The sequence below is a fragment of the Aspergillus ibericus genome (assembly GCF_003184845.1).
Source record: "Aspergillus ibericus CBS 121593 unplaced genomic scaffold BO80scaffold_38, whole genome shotgun sequence".
In the NCBI taxonomy this organism is placed as follows: domain Eukaryota; kingdom Fungi; phylum Ascomycota; class Eurotiomycetes; order Eurotiales; family Aspergillaceae; genus Aspergillus; species Aspergillus ibericus.
The window spans coordinates 57,614-72,971 of NW_020292136.1; the positions used below are offsets into that span (position 1 = coordinate 57,614).

The following is a 15,358-nucleotide window of genomic DNA, read 5'->3' on the forward strand; positions in this document are numbered from 1 at the left end:
GGGGTAGGCGCCCGATTATCTTCCCACATCTGCAGGGGAAAAGTAGAAAGGCAGAGTTGGCCGGCTGGCGTGCAGAGTAGGACAAGCAAGATGGGGTTGAGTATATGATTGTCAAGGATCTCTGTCCACCAGCTTGTTGAGAACATACCGTAGAACTAAGAGCAAATCCATGGAACGAAAAGAACTGAAACCCCATATATGGTATGAAAACATTTTGCCTCCTAGAAAGGCCCCTTAGTATTAGCCGGCCCCAACTCCATAGTATGAGGAAACGAAGTGACTAGGTCGTTACAGGGACCAATAGCCCCAGTGCTAGTCACACCACATTCCTAGGGCATGTGTCTCCTCGTTTTTTTCTCGCTCCGGTGTTGGGGTAGACAGTCCAGCATCATTCTTCTCTTTGATCATAAGGTAATAACGTTGCACTCAGCAATATAATAGTTATTAAATTCCCCCGTGGCTGAACGGGATAGAGTAATGGGTAAGCCCTAATGCCGGCAGTCTGTAGAAGATGCGCCAATTGCGGAAGGATCGGGGGCCGGGATTGTTCCTTTGGACCTCCAGTTGTGCCCGGAGATATACCCGGTGAAGACTTTCCACGTATGACAGGTTATTGTCTGATCCAGAATAATATAAGCGTGCATATGGTAAGCATGGGAACTCCGTCCGGCTTATCCGGATTGCAATCAAAACTAGGCCCAAGTCTGCATCCTTTCCCATCAACGCATGGGAGTGGATACCCAGACCCTGGTAGTGTCCATTCCTTCATAATCTGACCAGGTGTGAAATTAAGCATGACGGCTCTGGAAAGCCGTCGGCCATCCACCCTGCCTCGCCTGGATACGCTCCTATCCAGTTGGTTCTCACGAACCTCGTGCAATCTCAAGCCCTTCCGGAAGGAATCCGCTGAGTGGAGTAACCTCCACCGGTTTATTGCCCAAGATGTTTGGATGAAACCACTTGATATAGAGCAACCAGAACTAGATGAATTCGAGGTCCTCAGGAGAGCATCCCATCCACTTTTGCTTTGTCCCCGTTCCACACCGAGTAGATTCAAACCTTATTTAACCTCCGCGCTGCCCTCATTGCTTTTGTTGCTGGCATCATCCTCAACCATCAGCCATCATGCGTTACGCACTTACAGCACTCGCCGCTCTGCCCGGGCTGGCTCTTGCCTACTCCAACCCCGAGTCCTGCTCGGGAACATGTGTCGTCAGCGACCCCGGTCTTATGCGCCGTGTGTCGGATGGCAAGTACTTCCGCTTTTCCACCGGTGGTGAAATCACCTTTGCTACGTCGGACTCGCTGTTCGGTCCCTGGACGGGTGTGGGATCCGTTGTCCCCGGTGGATCCCGCATCGATCTGTCCGGTAACACCGATTTGTGGGTGAGTTACAGTCCCATGCGCATCATTCAACCCTCATACACAATTCAATCCTTAAAAAAATCCAATCACTAAACAGTCCCCTATTCCCAACCCAGGCCCCCGACCTCCACTACATCGAAGGAACCTACTACTGCTTCTATGCGGTCTCGACCTTCGGCTCGCAATCCTCCGCCATCGGTCTCGCCACCTCCACCACTATGGAGCTCAACAGCTGGACCGACCACGGCTCCATCGGCGTCGCGTCCAGCAGCGGCAAGCTCTACAACGCCATCGACCCCAACCTCATCAAGGCCGACGGAACCTTCTACATGAACTTCGGGTCCTTCTACGATGACATCTACCAGGTCAAGATGAACTCCGCGGGTACCAAGACCGCCGGTAGCGCCGCCTACAACATCGCCTACAACGCCACGAGCACTCACTCCGAGGAGGGCGCCTACATGTACCAGTACGGCAACTACTACTACCTGTTCTTCTCTTCGGGTGCGTGCTGCGGTTACGACACCGATCGCCCGGCTGCTGGCGAGGAGTACAAGATTATGGTGTGTCGGAGCACGGAGGCGACTGGGAACTTTGTAAGTGGCTCTGCTGATACCGCTGGTATGGTATGTTGCTAACAAAGGGGTGGTGAGTAGGTTGATAAGAATGGTGTCGCTTGCAGGGAGAGCGGTGGTTCTCCTGTCCTCGAGAGTCACGGTACCGTCTATGGCCCCGGTGGCCAGGGTGTCTACGATGACCCGAAATACGGCACCATCCTCTACTACCACTACATCAACACGGAGATCGGCTATGCGGATGGCGATAAGCAGTTCGGCTGGAACGTGATCGACTGGTCTGATGGATGGCCGTCTATCTAAGCTGCCACCTGTGGTGTATTGAATCGATATTCCGATGTACATAGTGTTGACTGGGGTCGTTGGAAAAGAGTGAGAGTTTGTATATACCTCTGTCGAGTAGGATGTCATAACAGTGCTTTTTCATATGAGGCCATCCCGTACTAGCGTCTGAACCAGTAGACCGCTTCATTCAAGACTCACCGGCCCACCGTATTCACAAACCCCCGATTCGTTCGCCTCCATTTAATCCCTAAAAACCCTTTCCCGCTCGACTGCATCGAGCCACGAGTCAAAAGATGTATAGCACTGCCTCTGGAAATGATATCCGCCAACACATCAACATATAACTATACGCTTGTAAGGGTCCGGTATGCAGCCATGTGGGACAGATGGCCACCGGCCTCTATGCGATAAGAGATAAGCTGCGTGCGGCCACATGTGGGTGCCACGACCTCGTCCAGTCGGGAATTCTTCGGCTCCTGTGAGTTTCTCCAGAACTTTGAATACGCTCGTGTTTCAAGTTACTATCCACACGCGCCATCGTTAAGGCTACAAGATCCGGTGCTAATAAGGCCCTCTTCCAGAGCTTGCCTGCGCGTCAAGGTCTCTGTCCATCAGGCAAACGGATCATGTGCGGAGCCAAAGAGAGCGAATGTTTCCCTCTGGAAGGGGGCAAGGACGTATCTAGCCCCGGGGGAATTGGGATATAGGATGGAATTGTGTGTGTGTGTGTGTGTGTGTGTGTGTGTGTGTGTGTGTATTCCGGGTCCATCTCTGGAATTGATGACCCACTAGTAGATGTACATTTATAGCGTCTGTCCTCCTGGCATGTAGCTTGTCTCATTGTATGTCCCAACATGCATTGTCGATAGCAGATGCAAATAATTCAGACAGGTATTAGAACCTTTAAGTAGTTGGAGACGACGGTGTTCTCTTTGGGTGCAGAGTAGCTGGGTCTAGGATCCGCCGTGCACTCTCGGCGAGTTGGGTGGAGGGTATGTGAACAACCCTCATTACTGGCCAGAGAATATGAAGAGAAGGGCTCCTGTTTTCAGCCGCAGATCATTCATCCTAATCGGCCCTAATTCAGGATGGGAAAGGCTCCAGATAAGCTGAAATCGTGATGGGAAGTCGGCAGTAGATGGTTTTTAGCTGCGTGGGACTCTGTTTAGAGTAATAATTAATAGCAGAAAAACCGGTCTCGAGGCACTAAGTAGTGTAGATCACCGAAAGCGTCTCAAATCCGGAAGAAAATAAAGGCCTTCCAAAAATTGACATTATAGAAGACTGCACGGTCCAAAGATGGTATGTTTTGTTGCTTTCAGGATGTCAATGGGACCATTGTAGTGTAGACAGGGGAGTTCTCAACGAATGGAGACCGAACAAACTTCATGGCGATGTGGTCTTTCGTATCCTGGAGATCCGCGGAAACTTTCCGAATTCGACAATGCTCGGGCACGTATGTACTCCCGTCGGGGTAGCGCTCCATGCCCGCTTCTTCGATGTCGACGATGCGTTCCGCACAGAGACCCGTATATCGATCGGGCCAGACACCGTGATAGAATGGCGACTCGAGCATCAGACGAACGGCCTTTCGTCGAATTTCTGGATGACGACATCGGGATGCCACCAGGAACATGGGCGGGGTGATGCCCAAGTCGAAGCTAAACAGGAGACTGTACTCCTTAGGCGCATGCTGCCAGTCAAGGACGACCTGCTCGGCGAGGTCGACAATGGCTCTGAATTGGTCAATATATCCATCGAACGTGGTCTCAAGCACGGTGTAGTAGGTGCCCGTGATCACAATTGAAACGTGATAATAGAGTTCTAGGAGCTGGTGACTACAGTCCTGGAGGTGCGTCGCCTGGGAAGACAGGTCCGAGGAGTCCAATGTGTCCTTCCAGTGGTGCAGCACAGAAATCGGGTCCCGTACGGGCTTATGAGGGCACAGGACCTCCTTGTTTTCTAGGGCTGAGAATATGTAGTTCATCGCGCGATCAAAATCTCTTCGCGCAGCGTCAAACGAGGAGTATGATGGCGGGATTGTTGGAGGCGGTAGGCCGGGGGTGAAGCCGTATCCCCTCCAGCTATGCCGCGAATCCATACAGAGCGAGAACTGGACTCGAAGCCGTTGGATAATGGGGGTGATTTTTTCATTCATGAACTCTAGAGTGGGTCGGGAGTAATCCTTGAGTTTTGTATAGTTGTCGGTGCGTGATCGCCACCAATCGATCAGCTTGAGGGCCGCAGTCAAGTGAACCAAGCAGGCAGCATCACCGGTGCGGAATTGCTCAAAGCAGAGGAATAGAATGCACAAGACCATGGTGATGTCGGGACGAGAGGACATGTCAATAGATTCACCTCGGAGGGATTGGATGGCGTGGTTATAATGTCTCAAGGCTAGCATCTGAACCGAGAGACTGCGATCCTGGGGAGATTGACGAATCCAGGTGAGCTCCTTGGCTGGCTGTAGGCTCTCATGCACTGATGCCAGGGCAGTGATGGCATGTCGAACTGCAGGCTCGACATGTGCAATTTGGAGGATGACAGGAACCCAATCATTGGCATCTTGTTCCCCGAAAATTCGATGGGCTGTTTGGCCGCGAAAAAACGCCAAAGCTCGCCGTTCTTCATCAGCTAGCTGGTTGGTAATAGCGGCGGTGGGACGGTCTACGACAGGATACCCTTCACAGATGCGCTTGGTGGAGAGACATCGCAGGCAAGATGGCTTCCGCTCATCACATTTCACACGTCTTGCATACGTTGTTAGTATTGTTGGTGCCTAGTTCCGAAGTAAGAGTGGGGGAGGGTGGGGGGGGGTCCAGATTGAGGTCGAGGCGTCAGTACCTACCGAGATCTACAAGTACACGCGGGGGAGGAATTGGTTAGCAAGGTATGCAGATATGATAAGCACTGGCCAAGACATGCTCACTTGCAGGTCAAGCAGCCTGTTCGGGTCTTGGGCCTTGGGCGCCGTGAGACTGTGGTCATCGAGGGATTGGCGGCATCCATGGTAGCATGGAGCACATGCCTTGGAGCCGAAAGGGGCCCCAAGGAAGCGAGCTGGAAGGTGAGGGAGGGACAAGAAGGGGGGCTGGAGGGGTCCCAAACTGAAGGAAAGAGATTGAGGGCGATGAATGACGAATAAACCAGCAGCGAACACATCGATGTCACCGGAAGGGCGTGGGGGAGTGACTAAGCCGGCCCCTCTACCCGATACAGGCCATTACCATCGGTAATTTTCAACAGGACTATACCCCGTGCTGTGCCCTGCCCCAGAAAAGCTGTCCAGGTGGGATGGTTTCAATTATTCTCGCTCTTACCTAGCTCTTGGGTATATAATCCCCCTTGCTCGACATTCAGCTTCCCGTCTCGCACACAAGAATCCACCATGACACAGCTATCGCTTGCCGCTTTGCGCCGGACAAAACCCCCAAGTCTCAAGATCTCGATTGGTTTGGAGGAGACAGTCCTCAAGCCCTACTATACCTCTGGAGACCGTATCCAGGGCACTGTCACAGTCACAGTTGACAGAGAAATTCCGTTCGACCATGTCAGTCTGACATTCAAAGGTCCTATATCCTCACAATCCTCCCCGCATGATCATATAGATGATAACCCAGAGGCTAATAATGGCGATAGGCTCAACACGGGTGACACTCCCGCAGCCAGACACCGTCCTCCGGCATTGCGAGGCCTCCCATACATTTCTCCAATTGCACCAGCCAGTTAAGGAAGATCGTCTCACTGTAGGGTTCTTTCAGCCAGGAGTGGTCTACACATTTCCATTCGTCTTTGTTGTCCCTAAGTGCTTGTTGCCCAGCTCGTGCACCCATCCAACAACCGATGCCCACATCCACCAGACACACACCCAACTACCCCCAACGCTGCGAGTAACCAACATATCACAGATGGTGTGTCAGGTTACGTACGGTGTTGAATTTACGGTGTCGCGGCAGTCAGAGAAGAATGGCCGTGACCAACCCCAGAATGAGACCCTGGGATCCGAGACAAGGCATGTGATGGTTATACCTACAGCTGATCCAGGAGCGACATCTCGCGTTGAAGGCATATTCAGCCGTCTCAACTCCAGCCACCCATCTCAAGACATTGCCTCACAGGGGAAAGTTGCATGGCCATTGAAGCAGCAGCGATGTTCAAAGGAACGCCTGAGAGGCCTAGGCAAAACATCGATATCAGCTGCCGACACCGAAATACAATTTCCTGTCTTTGCAGACCATGATACCATGCAGACACCATCTTCAACATCTGCAATCGTGTATCTGCGCTTTGACCCCGAAACCGAGACCCAGGAACCTCCTCGCATCCGCAAAATATTTCCGACTCTCCGCACGACTACTTCCTACAGTACCATACCTCATCGAGCAAATCCTCCACTCAACAAGCCCGTTCAGCAGCATCTACATCATGGAGGCTTACATGTCGAGACCACTCCACTCGGACCTTTAGGCAGCACCTCGCTTATCCAATGGACGCGACACCGCACCGTTGCTACTGCTCGTCCCGATTCTGCCTTCGGTAGGAACAGCGATGAGGAAGAGGAGACGCCGATTATATCCAATGAACCGCACATTGGCCACTGTTACATTGCTGCTATCGAAGTGTCCATAACCCTTCCAAAGAACGATAATCGGAAGGGTGGACTCCTGTTACCGACCTTTTACTCGTGTTATATTTCCCGAATCTATGCGCTCGAGCTTTGTGTATCCTATTGTACGTCAAGTAGGACGAGGCTGCCTCAGAGAACTGTGGTGGAGGTCCCGATTCAGGTGACTCAAACAAGAAAAACAACAGGCCTGGAAGAGTCTATGGAAATGCTATTTGAGATAGGGAGAGAGACGACGAGCCCCGATCTCAGAGTGACAAGGAGATATGCCAGCTGCAGCCGCTTGTCGATTGTAAAGGACACAGAGGGGATGGATCTGCCGTGGCTCACAGGTGGAAGAGAGCCACACCAATTGCCTAGCTATGCCGATGCTGTGTCCAGGGGTTGAATCTGCTCTCCGGTGAATATGTTAGAAGAAAACGCAGAGGTTGCAATTAACACACGCATCCTCCGTATCAAAATTACATACAAATGAAGATTTCCGTCCGAAGCAACCGCGGGGCCCCACTAACTAGAATTTCCTACTCTTCTCATTGGTTGCCAAACACTAAAAGCGAGCCGGCCAATCGGAGGGCCCTCCGAAGCGATAACCTGGGTGAAGCCCTATGACAAAGTGATCAGAGAGTATTAGTTACTTGAGAATCCCATTCTTCTGCATCTTTGACAAAGTGCAGACAGCTTCAGGATTTTTCATCTGAAGTATGCATCATTCAGTGGAAAAGGCAACGCCTGCCTCGACCCCTGACGCGGAGTTGGGCTCTGAACTGAGCGATCAGTCGTCCGAGAATCCAACAACTGGAGTGAGCTGGGCTTTCCCCGAAGGGGGTCGGCAGGCCTGGACGTGTCTGCTAGGATCCTTTCTTTTGATGTTCCCATCGTTTGGGTTTCAGGCTGCTGGTAATAAACACTCACCTTAAAAAGAGATACTGCAACAACCTGCTGACGTTGTCTCCCACCTCTCAGTTGGCACCGTTCAAGACTACATCACCACACACCAGCTCGCGGGGTATAGCGTTCTCGATGTGGGCTGGATTACCGCCATCTTAGTATTTTTGACGCTTTTCCTCGGTGTTCAAGTCGGACCTCTCTTCGATCGCTATGGACCTCGGATACTGCTAGTGTGTGGCACGACCGCCAGCTTCACCTCGTACATGCTTCTCGCCGAATGCTCCAAGTACTGGCACTTCATTCTATGTCTATCCATTCTCGGGGGTATTTCCTCGGCAGTGATCACAACGGTATCCATTGCCGTCCTGAGCCATTGGTTCCACCGTCGACGAGCGTTGGCCTCGGGCTTCTGCATGGCGGGCTCCTCCGCCGGAGGCGCAGTCATCCCCATCATCCTCCGGACGCTGTTCTCACAGTATGGATGGAAATTTTCAATCCGGGTAATCGCCTACATGGCGCTGGGATGCTACATTCTGGGAGTCATTCTGGTGCGCGGCCGACTACCCCCGACTGGTGGGCCCAGCAAAGCCACGATCGACTTCCGCGCATTCCGATCCCTCCGCTTATGTTTCTTAACCGTGGCCGTGTTCTCCTTCGAATTTATCATCTTCGGTTGTGCTGCGCTCTTACCGACCTATGTGCGCTTCGCGGGCATGTCGACCGACGTACAATTCTACTCCCTAACCGTCCTGAATAGCATGAGCTTCCTCGGACGGGTTCTTCCCGGGTTTGCGGCGGACAAAGTCGGCCGGTTCAACGTGCTTCTGTGCCTGGTAGTTGTCACTCTGATCGTCATGGCGGCTGTGTGGCTGCCGTTTGGATCCCGCGATGAGGTTACGCTCTATGTCGTTGTAGCCATCTTTGGGATCGGCTCGGGGGGGTGGCTTTCGCTGGCGCCGGTCTGTGCTGGGCAACTGTGTCGTACGGAGGAGTATGGGAGGTATTACGGCACCATCTATTTCGTCGCTGCGTTTGGGGTCTTGTTGACGGTTCCGGTCGGGGGTGATCTTCTTCAATCGACGACCCCGCAGATCCTCATTGGGTTCTATGCGGCTGTGTTGCTGGTTGGGTTTGTTTCTTTGGCGTTGTCACGGTGGGCGTTGTTGAATTGGAGGTGGAAGTGGAAGGTGAAGGTGTAGAGGATTCTGATTGCTGGCGTTCTTCTATCGATTGAGATCTAGCCCTTTTTTTTAGGCCATTGCATGCCGGTCGTTCACGTAACCACGACCGAAGTCAAGTACACCAAAACAAGGTCTCGGCATCCATCTATTATCCGAGTGGTTTTCCCTCCCGTGGCCGCGGTGGAGAGAGAGTTGTCTGGTTGGCCGACTCGCGTTCAACCCCCATAAGCCAATCGGAAAACCTGCAGGATGACTGTTATCATTGAGGACTGGTGCCGCCGGGACAAGCCTGCAATTTATTGTCATCCATGGATCCATTCGTCTTTTTTACGCGGACTAGTTCCTATGGGATTGCAACAAACTGCTGACCTATCGACTTTCGTCTCTCTTGTGTCGGGATGCGAAACTCGAGGCCGCAATTATATATTTTGCGGGAAGGCTAGGCTGGTGAGTATTAGGGCTAAAGCCGAGCAAACAATCACCGGGATTTGTTTTCCCCCTTCTCTAACATCTCTGAGTGGCGTGTGTCGGCTTGACTTCGTCGCAATAGATGATAGTGGTAATCAGAGGCAAAAATTAATTGAACAATAGCAAGACAAAAGCAGGCTATATCACCCAAAGCAAAGAAGTATCTAGCACATACGACCATAGGGTGTGGAGAACAGGGCTTCCCGTCCGCTCAGCCGTACTTAAGCCACACGCCGGGAGGTTAGTAGTTGGGTGGGTGACCACCAGCGAATCCCTTCTGTTGTATGTTTTTATCCCCTTCTTCTTTTTGCTTTACGAGTTGGATATGGTGTATAGAGTAACTGGGTCGGTCGACAATAAACCGACTTTGGAGAAGAGAGACATCTGCTGGTGCTCTTTGTGAGGGCCTTAGACATCAAGAGCAGGAGCCGACCCGGTGTGGCTGTAGCTCGCGACAGGTTATGGGAAGGCCAAATGAGAAATTACCAAGGACGATATTTTCACATCATTTTTACTTACAGCCGGATTTCTTATCTTTAGATATCCCGGTACAGCCCATATCAACCGAACCTCAAATTGCAATCGAGGTTGCCGCCTACGGTGGAGCGTGGATGCCTTGCTGCCTGGCGGATGCCTACGGCTCCCGCCCACATTTTCTGCCTCGGGCATTCATCCATATTTCTAACTGTTGACAGACCATAAGACCGAGAATCAGCGACCCCATACAAAGACAATTCAGAGCATGCACTATCATTATTGAGGCCGATCACGCTATCACTGCCCAGAGGGTATTTTCCAATTCACCACCACGAAGGATACCGCAACATGGCAACCCCAACCCTTCCATTCTGGTTGCTGCCCAGTATCTATTCGTCGTCCCGATTTGGAGAATCTCTACCTCCCACATGGCATGTGGTCTTCACATGTCCCATGGAGGACCCTGAACGAGTGGCAATGATGACCGAACTCAGCTCCACCGATGAAGAATGGCCAGAACGCCCCCAGGCGCAGATGCGGCGTCTGGTCGAGATCCCTTGGTTGACAGATTGGGCGCCACCAACATCCATTGTTTTCACGCTTATCAAAGACGATCCTTTGATCATCATTGATGATCAGTCCCCGGTTGATCACACGGCTATCATTGTCTGGAAGTCGCCTGGGGCATCTTCCCCCGAAGCTGCGCGCGTACCGATCGACCGGGCGAACGTGCTTCTAGGCATCGCTGCTAAGGGGGAACTATCATCAAACTACCCTCGCATTCTGCCGGAGCCGAAACAAGGACCATTGATCAAGGTAACCCAGCCGAGTCGCGCTATTTGTAAAACATACATCAACGCTAAACCAGACCATAGACAACCAAAGCTATTCTTCCACCCCATCTGTCCGGGCTACGCCTCGACCCAACAACCCCAACACTAATCTCTCTCGTGCATCTCCCACCAAACACCCAGGAGAATCTCGAATCAACCATCGGCCACCGCATCATCATCCACAACTGGCCACCGCACCAAGAGCCATGTTCCCGCGCCCAGCTCTACCGAATGTTCCAGGCGCTGAAGATCTGCCACCCAGGAAACGACCAAGCCTTCGCCCTCTTCATAGACGAGGACGCAGACAGCTATCACATCGTTCGAGCAACTGGATCCAGCGTTCCCAACATCTCGGACCCCGGTGCCAAAAAAGTGGAACTCAGTACCCTGCCCTTTGAACAAGTCCAAAACTTCTGGACCGCAGCGTGGAACCCAGAGAGCCGGACCCCGAGTCGTATGCCACAGGGCCCATATCGGTATAACCCTGCCATGTGGGAGCTACATACCTTTGGGGGGGAACCTATCGTCGACCCGGACGATATTCCCGGCAGTCTCGACACAAGTATCATCTTCATCCTGGAACCCATGACGCCGACGGAACTCCGCAAGATCCGCTCCGAGATGTTCACGCAGTCTGACGAACCTTACATGTGGGTCGACGTCTCGGATCGCCTCATATCACCCGACATGCAGGGACTGCTCGCATACTTCGAATCCGAAGAATTCACCCACCACGCTCCGCCAAGCCAATTCCTTGCCATTGATCGCAAAACTCTGTCAGATGCAATGGACCCGATCGATGAGCGAGAAGACTGGGAGGCTATTATCGTCGCTTCTTATGAGGGTGGGGATATCTGGTTTGAGGATGAGGAGCATCGTGCCTTTGGGCATATTTCTACGGGATATGGGTATGATCGGAAAGATTTTGAGGAGGCGGAAATGGCTTATATTAATTTGAAGATTGAGAATATGAGCTATGATGAGCTGTGTCCGGATGGACGGATGGTCTATTGGAGTGCGTATCGGGCATGGGCGGAGAATCATATGGGGGGAACGTTTGCGCGGTCGTTTGGTCCGGAGGGGATGAAGGTTTCTTCAGATGTTTAATTAGATTTTATTGGAAATTTCGTATAGAGAAAGTGTGAAGTTGTCATAATCTGCTCCGCGGTCCAGGCATACGTTTCTTGATGTGAAAAGTTTTTGATCATAAGCTCGCGCGTATGGTTTGGGGCACGGTGCCATTATTCCGATGATATCTATGTAAACCAAAAAAGAAAAAGATTGTGAAGGAACATGTTTCAATTTAAAAAGGATGACAGAGAAAAAACAAGGGGTGGGGTTAATCGCGCTTAGCCGTCTACTCGATCTGCCTTGACAACCTCCTCAAGAAGCTGCAGCGCCAACGAGATGCCTGCACTTTCCCCAATATCCAGAAGACGCCTCATAATCCACTTCCGAGAATGACTGGCAGTGACCGGACATCTTCCAACCATTGTAAGAGGCCAGACCAGAGTATAACAACCCGACACGCTGGGCTGGGCGGAGGGATTGAAAGCGACGGTTCGTTCAGGGCCCGAGGATACGAACCCTAAAACCTGTGGAGCTGTCGACAGTATGTCGTCCCCTAGCTTGGACAGGGTTTGCTGCGTGTCGTGAAACAGCCGGTTCAGCCTCTGCCGGGTAACCGGGTCGAGGTCTGTGGCGAACATTTTCTGCAACAGATACAGTAAAATCCGACAGACAACCATTTGAATACACCGCGCGTTGTTCCAGACTCGGATCGCCCAGGAGGAGCGGTAGAGATCAAACCGACCGTCGTGAACCAAGTTCGGGTCCGCCCCGGGGTCTTGGATGATTGTGTAAGGTTCTTCGATGGCAAGGAAGGCAAAAACGGATTCACAGTCCTGATGAAGTAAAACCGCTTCCTGTAGGAGATCAGACCAAGGAACCTCCCCTTTGTTTTCTCCGACGTTATACATCAGGGTGGGAACCCGAGTGGCTACCACCCCCAGCATCCAGAAGCCACTCTGAGTGTTTGCATGTCGGGCTGCTTCTTGTTGCAGCTCTCGGATGCCCTCCGGGAAGGGTTGATTAGCCTGGATACAGGCAATGATCAGATCGGCACGGAGCTGATTAAACATGAGGATTCCGGCCTTGGTGGTGAACTGGCGCTTGCCGCGGGCCATGGCCAGCGTGGCCGCTCCCTGAACATGTCGCACCCACGACTCAAAGTTGGAGACATATTCAAACACCCCCAACGAGATCACCGACATCAAGATGCTGTCCTTGACGCACTCGACCGGGGATGCTAGTGCGGCGTTTACACTACTGATTGCCTCGGAGTACTTGACCCGCGCGTGTTTCACCAGTTCGGGTCGTCGGGAGGAATTTGCCAACGCCACGAGGCCAACCGCCGCCATGCTGGCTAGCAGAGTGGGGTGCTCGGCATCAGCGCTAAAAACGACAGGGATGTAGTTGAGATATCCACGCGACGGGGATTGGTCGCTTGTGATGAAGTTATGCAGGAAGAAGTTGACCCCGATCTGGTCCACGTTGGCCCCCAGCTCACGAGGGGGTGGAGTCGAGCGGTTCGCCCCTGTCAGGGCCTTCTGCTTCGCCCTTTTCTCTTTGGATCGCTTGATGGTCCGGTCGGTCTGGTCGCGGAAGACGAGTTCCCATTCATCGCGGTACCCCGGGCAAGCCTCTCTCATGCGAATGCATTGTCCACAATGGGGGACCTGTTGGTCGCACTGGACCGGGACAAGGCAGGTTAGCACGGGCCTCGTGGATACGACAGGCAAACGGAGGGACACCCACGCGTCGCTTGATAGCACGGCAGTTACCACAACTACGAGAGGCTCTTGCGCGAAGCACGTTACCGGATGACATGACTACCTGATGAGTCGAGCAGTAGGGGACAAGGAAACCGCAGGGTGATGAATGTTAAGCGGGGGGCTGCTCCACCGAGTTTAAAGAGCTTAAAGAGGCAACTGAAATGCTAAGACCGACGAAGAATAGCACCGTAAGGTAGACTCCTTAATAGTGTGTCATCAAGACTGGGACCGGTCAGCCTTGGGACACAGGAGCTGAAGGATCGACGGAGTGTTTAGGACCTAATTGTCGAAAGAATCCTAGCTCTCATCCTCAAGCTTTGCACAAACAACGTGGCTCGACTTTCAAATCCAACCGAGCGGGCCAACCAAGAAGCAGCTGCGGAGACTGTCAGCCTCCATGCCCAAACCGCCCCCACACACCAGTTCCTGCTAAGTGCTGACGTCGGTTCATCGGGTTTTGGCAAAAAGGCCCGACGATCTTCAGCCAGCCGAGCTTATCGATAACCACAGCCACTTAGGGTTTGCCGAGATCTCCCGTGATTGGCTCGTTGGGAGCCCGCTTGGGGTCCACTCGTGCCGTCCCTGCTAGTCCTCATCAGGCATGCGAGATGCTGGACCAGTAAACCCTCATTCCTTTCAATGCTTCAACAAGGCTGTGTTTCGGGTGTCAGGGCTCATCGCAAAATTCTCAGACGCATAAGAGGCGACGAGATGTCTTCGAGGTAGCATCCACAACCATCTTTCACCTCATCCTCTTCCTCATCTACTACTCCACCTCCTCCACCACCACCACCATGGGCAAAGTCACCTACAGTGATGGCATTGCTATCCTCCAGCTCATTATATTCCCATTTATTCTCGGTGCCGCTATCTTTATCTGGAGTCGAACGGGTTTGAGGGTCGGCAGCAAGATCTGGCGATACCCCGTCACTCTCTCTCTCATCCGCATTGCCGGCAGTATCTCCTCTTTGATCTCGATCAACCATGATTCCTACAATGTTGAAGTCGCGATTGCCGTGTGCGAGCTGATCGGCATTGCACCTCTGCTACTAACCTACATCGGAGTCCTAAGACAAATGTAAGTCCTCATGCCTGAATTCTACTATCACCAAACTAACCTGATCCCACAGCGACACGGAACAGCGGTTTCCTCCCCGCTTCATGAAACTGATCACTCTGGTCGCCATCATCGCTCTCATCCTCGGTATCGCGGGCGTCAGCAGTGCCGATGACAACCAAACCGGCTACCGCCCGGACACCATCGTCAAGGTATCCATGGGCATCTTCCTCGTCATCTTCGTGATCTACAACCTTGCCGCCTCCTGGCTGTTCTTCCAGCTCAGTTTCAGTATGCGGAAATTCCAGAAGAAGCTTTTCCTCGCCATCGCACTGTCTTTCCCCTTCATCTTGGTCCGGTTGGTCTACGCCGCCATTGGCGATTACGCCGACATTGCCAAGTTTTCTGTCATCGGGGGTAGTCCCACGATCTACCTGGTGATGGATGTGTTGGAGGAGATTGTGGCCATGGCGCTCACGATGGTTCTGGGGATGTCGGCGGTGTTGGAGTCGGATTTTGTTAAGCTGACTCCGGCGCAGATGGGGTCGGAGCCGAAGAATGATCAAGTCTAGGCTGGTGCTTAGCCGGGTGGTTTTTAAGCGTGATTAAATGCCTTTATGCAGCAGCATGTTTGTTTTTATTGTTTCACGGGTTATATCCAAACTGAGTGAGTGCGTTACTAAGATGATGGGCAAATAATGATATGATACCAATAGTTTTCAAGGAATCTACCGTATAATATTTAATTTTTCCCCATAATTGTGCTACGAA

The 15,358-nt window shown here is 52.3% G+C and overlaps 6 protein-coding genes across 6 annotated transcripts; 4 read left to right on the forward strand and 2 right to left on the reverse strand.

The window, feature by feature from the left end:
- Positions 1-1,125: 1,125 nt before the first annotated feature.
- On the forward strand, positions 1,126-2,246 carry BO80DRAFT_480417 (arabinan endo-1,5-alpha-L-arabinosidase; the record flags this gene model as incomplete). Its single annotated transcript, XM_025723335.1, has 3 exons — positions 1,126-1,386; positions 1,482-1,961; positions 2,022-2,246. 3 exons carry the CDS (start codon positions 1,126-1,128, stop codon positions 2,241-2,243), a joined length of 963 nt encoding a protein of 320 aa, XP_025572411.1.
- Positions 2,247-3,543: 1,297 nt separating this feature from the next.
- On the reverse strand, positions 3,544-5,323 carry BO80DRAFT_413149 (Zn(II)2Cys6 transcription factor; the record flags this gene model as incomplete). The annotated part of the gene is made up of 3 exons (XM_025718045.1): positions 5,155-5,323; positions 5,074-5,079; positions 3,544-4,975 (listed from the first exon to the last, which is right to left on the reverse strand). Exons 1-3 carry the CDS (start codon positions 5,232-5,234, stop codon positions 3,544-3,546), a joined length of 1,518 nt encoding a protein of 505 aa, XP_025572412.1. The 5' UTR covers positions 5,235-5,323.
- A 2,227-nt stretch (positions 5,324-7,550) lies between these two features.
- Positions 7,551-8,936, forward strand: BO80DRAFT_480425 (putative MFS monocarboxylate transporter; the record flags this gene model as incomplete). The annotated part of the gene is made up of 2 exons (XM_025723336.1): positions 7,551-7,746; positions 7,813-8,936. The coding sequence occupies 2 exons, from the start codon at positions 7,551-7,553 to the stop codon at positions 8,934-8,936; spliced, it is 1,320 nt and encodes a 439-aa protein (XP_025572413.1).
- Positions 8,937-9,877: 941 nt separating this feature from the next.
- Positions 9,878-11,803, forward strand: BO80DRAFT_467223 (uncharacterized protein; the record flags this gene model as incomplete). Its single annotated transcript, XM_025722833.1, has 2 exons — positions 9,878-10,679; positions 10,739-11,803. Exons 1-2 carry the CDS (start codon positions 10,212-10,214, stop codon positions 11,801-11,803), a joined length of 1,533 nt encoding a protein of 510 aa, XP_025572414.1. The 5' UTR covers positions 9,878-10,211.
- Positions 11,804-12,054: 251 nt separating this feature from the next.
- On the reverse strand, positions 12,055-13,618 carry BO80DRAFT_388147 (Zn(II)2Cys6 transcription factor domain-containing protein; the record flags this gene model as incomplete). The annotated part of the gene is made up of 2 exons (XM_025717077.1): positions 13,514-13,618; positions 12,055-13,446 (listed from the first exon to the last, which is right to left on the reverse strand). Coding segments are annotated over exons 1-2 (1,464 nt in total), but the record flags the coding sequence as incomplete, so codon positions are not given.
- A 652-nt stretch (positions 13,619-14,270) lies between these two features.
- BO80DRAFT_480434 (uncharacterized protein) lies at positions 14,271-15,159 on the forward strand (the record flags this gene model as incomplete). The annotated part of the gene is made up of 2 exons (XM_025723337.1): positions 14,271-14,608; positions 14,661-15,159. Exons 1-2 carry the CDS (start codon positions 14,325-14,327, stop codon positions 15,157-15,159), a joined length of 783 nt encoding a protein of 260 aa, XP_025572416.1. The 5' UTR covers positions 14,271-14,324.
- Positions 15,160-15,358: the final 199 nt, after the last annotated feature.